Source organism: Neopelma chrysocephalum, unplaced genomic scaffold, assembly GCF_003984885.1.
Source record: "Neopelma chrysocephalum unplaced genomic scaffold, ASM398488v2 Primary Assembly neopelma1_97102, whole genome shotgun sequence".
Classification (NCBI taxonomy): Eukaryota; Metazoa; Chordata; class Aves; order Passeriformes; family Pipridae; genus Neopelma; species Neopelma chrysocephalum.
The window spans coordinates 5,666,986-5,673,802 of NW_020925744.1; the positions used below are offsets into that span (position 1 = coordinate 5,666,986).

The 6,817-nt window shown below is 54.0% G+C and overlaps 1 protein-coding gene across 1 annotated transcript; it reads left to right on the top strand.

The window, feature by feature from the left end:
• Positions 1–3,065: 3,065 nt before the first annotated feature.
• HTR1A (5-hydroxytryptamine receptor 1A) lies at positions 3,066–6,163 on the top strand. The gene has a single exon (XM_027671507.1). It carries the CDS (start codon positions 3,217–3,219, stop codon positions 4,456–4,458), a length of 1,242 nt encoding a protein of 413 aa, XP_027527308.1. The 5' UTR covers positions 3,066–3,216; the 3' UTR covers positions 4,459–6,163.
• Positions 6,164–6,817: the final 654 nt, after the last annotated feature.

The following is a 6,817-nucleotide window of genomic DNA, read 5'->3' on the forward strand; positions in this document are numbered from 1 at the left end:
CAAAAAACTGTACATGCTCTATCAGTTTCAGTAAACTGAAACAATTAATCTCCTTAGCTCCCTAGTCTTTAAACCCATTAGTTTTGAAACCAATACTGGAATATAAATTCCTGAATATCACAAATGCTGTATCTTATTGTGGTGAATAGCAAAAAAAAGCCCAAGACTCAAATCCTTTTCAAACCAAAGTGTAATATGCAACCACATGAACAAAATGCTGCCATCAAATTGTGGCATTTCAGTTTTAAATTGACAAATAGATAATAATCATAATCTGAGAGCATCAAGAATATATAGGTCTCCTTTTCTTTTTTTGAAATGGGTGGAATTAAATTGCCCAGAAAAGCATCTTCTGCCACTGTTGTTAATGCCTTTTTTATTTTGTACTAAATGAGGAGCTGCTTATTTGCTGCAGCTGTATCATAACTAAATAATATTAATATTTTAATTTGACTTTTTCAGGTTGTGTGGTCTTAAGGATTCATTTACTCTCAAGTCAGGTTGGATTTTATGAGGGTATGGTTTTATTTAAGAATTTCCCTAAGTGCTTCACCTAGGTTATCTAAAGACATTAGCACATCATTTAGCTGCTTGAAAGTTTAACAGGCATTTCGGTGTTTAAATGCTTAGTAGGATTAAAGACACTATCTCATCAAAAGAATGAATTTTAGCTTCGTCTATATCTTTCACCTCCTACTCCCTCCTCTTCCTCCATGATTGCCTAACTTGCTTCTCAATTTAATTCAAAGTGAAATGACCTTCAATCTCAAAAAAAAAAAAAAAAAAGAAAACAAAAAAAGGCGCCGATTTAAAATATTTCAGTTGAAAAAGGACCCTGTCGACTTTTTCCAGTTGTATTTCTCGAGAAAAAGTGCCTGGGATTGACTTCACTTGGCCGAGTCAGCGCAAAACACCTCTGGAAACGATTTCCCCAAGAACCATTCTGGACTCCTAAACCCCCCATACCCCGTGGCTTTGAAATGCTATTTTCAGGCTAATCTAACTAGGCTAATGGCTTGCCCACCACCATGCAAGAAAGCTGGGACAATCTCCTTGATGTTTCCCTGCCTCCCAGACTTGTACCTTTTTTTTTTTTTTTAATCAGGCTGATTCTAAACAACAGAAACAAACTCAGATTCACTAAAAGAAAACCTTCTTTTAAGAGGCAACTGCTTAGAAGCCAACCGTTCCCTGCATTTGAGGAGACATTAAAAAGAAAATAGCTGTTGGTAGTGAAGGCGTACTGCATACTTAAATACCGATTACATTTAATCTGTGTCTCAACAGCATTAAGTCTTCATTCAGTAGCGTGTAAATGTTGATGCGATCGGCTGAGACAACGGGCATGCAGGGGTGAAGCTCTGATCTAGCGCATCTCTACGTCTCGATCAGATAGAGGAAATCGCAAGCCTAGGGCTGGAGAAATGCAGTCTGGACCCGTCGTAAAGAGAAAGTGGCCGAAATCTGTCTAAACGTTTTGAAGCTATGAGCTCAACTTTAAGTGTTGACTGAGAGAAGATGAAGGAAACCTGAGGGTGTGCAAACCAGGTTCTGTGAACCTCATCTCAAGTTTGATTAAGTTAGAATCAGCAAATCTTCTTGTTAAGCAATCACTTATTCGGCTTTCTGCGTTTTCTGAGTTTGCAGAATTACAAAGCAGAATGAGACAACTCCGTTCAAAACACGGACCCTCAATATAGCAGAAAACGTGTCAGAGAAGTTGCGTCAGAGGACTTTCCTTTGTCTTTCAGTGACAGATAGAGTTAGTAAACACCACCACTTTTTTTTTTTTTTAATGATAGATTCTTCCCAGGATTGTTAGTTCTATTTACTGGATAATAACTGATTTGCTTATGATGTGTCAATTTGACACTCTTTTTAATTCAAGATTGTTCCCAGTGGTATTTTTCTCATTTCACTTTCAGACACAGCCTTTCACCCTGTCGAAAGGAACCATAACGCTTTTTTTAATCTTTTTTTTTAACCACTTTGTTATTGTTGCTGCCTCTGTTGCTACTGTTGTAAGAGAACAGTGATTTCAACAGCGTGCTGCACTGCAATTCCCGTCTCGGGAGGGCCGGGGGGCAATGCCGCCTTTAAGCGAGGAACCGTGGGGGCGGGGAGCCGCACACTGGAGCTGAGCCCTCGACGGCAGGACGCTGGGCCGATGGCATGAATCATAATGAATCGGGCTTTCATCGCTACAGCACTCGTCAGCGGTGAGCGGGAGCCCTGTGCGTCTGTACAGCATTCCCTGCCGAGACACCCACGGACGCTGCTGCCCGTGCTCCCTCTGTCCCTGCACCCGCGGCACCTCGGCTGGTGCTGCTTCCCGGGCAGCCCCGGTAGCGCCCTGGGGAGGCTGGGCGGGGGTCGAGGGTGCCGACCCGCACGAAGTCTGCCCAGTCCTGTGTTCGCGGTTCTCGGCCGAGCCCCGCCGAGCGCCGGGCACTCGGGCGGCCGCCGCCCGCCTGCAGGTGGCGATCGGCACCTCCGGAGCCACCCGCCTCGGCACTCCCGGCCCGCGGGCAGCCCTGGCGGTGCGGTGCCCTCCCGCCCCAGCCGGCACTGCCTGCTCACAGAATGCTATTCCCTCGCGTCCCTTCCCCTCCGCCCCGGCACTGGTCCCCAGGCGCAGCTCAGAGCACCGCTGCCAGGGCGGAGCTGCGGCGAGATTTGGAGAGGGCAAGGGCAGTCGTGGAGATTTTCTCTGCGGTGTCCCCCCAAAGAAGAGGGGGCAGAGGGGAGTGACGGACACTTTCGCCCGCCCGACGACGGCGACCCAGCGAGACCCCCCCGCAGGAGGGCAGGAGGGAGAGGGGACGGAAGGGGAGGGGAAGGAGGGGAGGATGGATGGGAGGGAGAAAGCTAGGGGAGCACGGAGAGGCAGAGCAGGGAGGAACGGCGCGGGAGAGCAGCAGAGCAAGGGGCAGCAGCTTGGCGAGCGGCGGCGGGAGGGCCGCCCCCACGGCCCGGGGCTGCGCGCTGGGCAGAGGCGGTGGGGATGGGCGGGCGCGGGGCGGCTCCGCCAGCCGCCGTCCTCCGAGCCTGGGCCGCCTCCCGCCGCGCTATATAGGGAAGGGAGGGGTGATTGAGCGGGGGGTGCCCGGCATGGCCAAAGCGCACGGGGCGGCGATGCCTCCTGCTAGGGAAGCGCACAAGTGACCGGCGCCTCTTCCCATGCCTGTCTCCTGAAGCGAGCCCCCCCCGCCCGGCATGGATGTGGCCAACAACACTACCTCCCCAGCGCGCTCCTCCGAGGGGACAGGCAGCCTTGGCCTCGCCGAGGTGACCCTGGGCTACCAGGTACTCACCTCCCTGCTCCTGGGAACGCTCATCCTGTGCGCCGTGAGCGGTAACGCCTGCGTGATCGCGGCCATCGTCCTGGAGCGCTCCCTGCAAACCGTGGCCAATTATTTGATCGGCTCGCTGGCCGTCACCGACCTCATGGTATCCGTGCTGGTGCTGCCCATGGCGGCCCTGTACCAGGTGCTGAACAAGTGGACACTGGGGCAGGTCACCTGCGACATCTTCATCTCGCTGGACGTGCTTTGCTGCACCTCTTCCATTCTGCACCTGTGCGCCATCGCCTTGGACAGGTACTGGGCCATCACGGACCCCATCGACTATGTTAACAAGCGGACTCCCCGACGGGCGGCCGTGCTTATCAGCCTGACCTGGCTAATCGGCTTCTTGATATCCATCCCGCCCATGCTGGGCTGGAGAACGCCGGAGGACCGCTCGAACCCCGACGCCTGCACCATCAGTAAGGACCACGGGTATACCATCTACTCCACCTTCGGCGCCTTTTATATTCCGCTTCTCCTCATGCTGGTGCTCTACGGTCGCATCTTCAAGGCGGCCCGCTTTAGAATCCGCAAGACAGTGAAGAAAGCGGAGAAGAAGAAAATCGCCGACACCTGCCTCACCCTCTCTCCGGCCACCGTGCAGAAGAAAGGCAACGGGGAGCCCGACAAGGGCTGGAGGCGAACTGTAGAGCCCAAGCCTGGTGCCTGTGTTAACGGCGCTGTGCGGCAGGGCCAGGACGGGACTGCCCTGGAGATCATCGAGGTCCAGCGCTGCAACAGTTCCTCCAAGACTCACTTGCCACTGCCCACCGAGGCGTGCGACTCCCCACCGCCCTCCTCCTTCGAGAGACGCAATGAGAAGAACACGGAGGCCAAACGGAGAATGGCTCTGTCCCGGGAGAGGAAGACTGTCAAGACCCTGGGCATCATTATGGGCACCTTCATCCTCTGCTGGCTGCCGTTTTTCATCGTGGCCCTGGTCCTGCCTTTTTGTGACAGTAAGTGCTACATGCCCGCGTGGCTGGGGGCAGTAATCAACTGGCTGGGCTACTCTAACTCCCTTCTCAACCCCATTATCTATGCCTATTTCAACAAAGACTTCCAAAGTGCTTTTAAGAAAATTATCAAGTGCAAATTTTGCCGTCAGTGAAGCCCCCCGCTACGGGACGGGGCAATAGGGGTCCTGCTACTCGCTCCACCCGCCTGCCCTGCACCGCAGTGTGCCCCCTCCCAGCTCCTTTACAGCGCCGTCCGAAGGGCGGGGGACCCCGCCATCTCCCCCTCCACGCAGCGCGCCGTAGTCCCTCGCTCCTTCGCTCGTCGGACAAGCCCCACGAGGCAGGACGGGGCTCCGCTGGGAAAGGCGCGGGACGCTCGGCCCAGGAGGGCTCCGCGTCCTCCCCTGTCTTGCATGGCCTCCGCTGCCGGGCACTGGCGCTCCCGCCTCCCTCCCTCCCTCCCCTCCATCATTCTGGGTAGACTTAGGGTTTGCAGGTCGTTGCTCGTGGTAGCTGTAAACCTCTGTGTCTGCCCAAGTAGCATCGGTAAAAACAAACCAACCTATGCAGGAAACCTCCCTGTCAGGGATAATTCTTGGATTTACGAGGCGACGGTGGTGGACTCAAGAGTCCGACCTCGGTCTGGCAGTAGTGTGAGTATGGAGGCTGGAGGTGGAGGAAGGAGCTTTGGGCGCGTTGCTTCCCGGGCTGTGAAACCTTCAAGTGGGTGTTCTTGGGAAAACCGACCATGGTTTGTAATCTTGCAAAGTACTTACAGCAGTGTCCCTGTCTGCATTACCTGTGCCTGACAGCTCTACTCCTATGCTAGGACCGTCCAGTTCATCGGGCTTCCCTTTGTTACAGCACAGGGAAATTATGGGACTTAAACCCCAACCGCACGCCTCATTATATGGAGATTTATGGGGATTATTTTTTTTAAATGCCTTCGACCGAGTGTTTCCCAGCAAGGAAAGGCTTGGAGCTGTGCGACTATCTCTGAGTACATCCCGCACGCAACGGCACAGCGAGTTTAAGCAGCCTGCCAAGTGGCGCTTCTTTTTTTTTTTTTCTTTTTTTTTTTTTCCCCGTCTTCCTTAAGCCGCTTGAAAGTTTCTCCCGAGACATTGCGGTTGCCTCGGAGGCAGCCAGATGAGGCACATTTGCTCGGGGGAAAAAAAGAAAAAAAAAAAAGACGACAACACGACGATCCAAACTGCTCAACCAAAACATTGCCATGTGCTCCGTAGCAGTAGGGGAGGGGCCGAGAGCATCTGCCGGCGGCAGTCGCAGGTGGGGAAAGCAGGGTCTCTCCTCCCCCGGGACAGCCCGGGCGGCGGTAAGAACGACCCTCCCCGCAAGCTGAGAGCCACGGCCAGAAGCAGGCAGTGTCCCTGCAAGGAGAGCCAAGCTTAGCCCGGCCAGTCGTCGGGGCGGCTCCGCCAGCCTCCACCCGCAGAGGATCCCCGCTCTGCCACTGGTCCAGCTGCTTGGCCCCTCCTTCCCCGCGGGGCCCGAGGTTGGGGCAGGCCTGCGTTGCCTGCCGCACAGCCCCTTTGCCTGCCCTGCCCTCTGCCCCTCCCCTGCCTCCCCCGCAACCTGCGGCCGGGACCTGAGGCCTCTTTCAGCCCGGGGAGGGGACGGCGCTCGATCGGATAGTGGGCCGGCTGCCGCGTACCTGTGGAATGAATGCTTGACCAAATATATATATATACATATATATTTTTTCCTGTTTATTTTTGTGTAATCTGTGTTACTTGTAAGTAAAAGGGAATGTGAAATATGTGTGTCACGTGAATGTAAGTGTCCAGTAATTTCTGAACTTCACCCTCTTACATTAAACGAAAATAGTGCTTTTAGCAACCTTGGATATGTAGCTGATTTTCTGAAAATCCTATTTGGCCTTATTTTCGCAATTAAAGTGATCTTTGATCTTATCTCCTCTTTGATCACTTGTAACCACGGTGTCCCAGATATTTCTTAAGTGCCGCCGGAGTGTCAGAGGAGTAAGCCTGGAGCGATTAGGGAGCCGAAACTTCTCCTAAGCGCTCAGGTATCCGGTGACTTTGGGAACACCTTGGGTAGAGCTGCCGGGCACCGCGGGGCAGGGACGCGAGCGGGGACGGGAGGGCTGGGGTGCGCCGGCAGTGCGACGGGATTGCTGCTGTGCAGCGGGATTTGTTTTTCTCAATTCCTCCTTTCTATCATCCCGCTGACTCTGGCAAGTGCGTTTCTGTACGTTTTGCCTTTTTCCAATTAGTTTTTTTTCTTTTGTAAACCTTCCTGTAAACTCTTCGGCAACGATCCCAGCTGGGAAAGCGGGGCGCCCTCTGGTCCTGTACCATAGACCGCGCGAGGGGTCCCCTCGCGCCCTGGGGGTTGGCGCCTGACTTCGGGGTGGGACGGGGCAGGGCCACCCGACTTCTCCGACAGCCTCAAGACTTCGAAGCAGGGAACACCCGGAGCCGCATAAGACAGGGCGGCATAAGGGTCGCCCCTTCTGTGCTGCCTGTA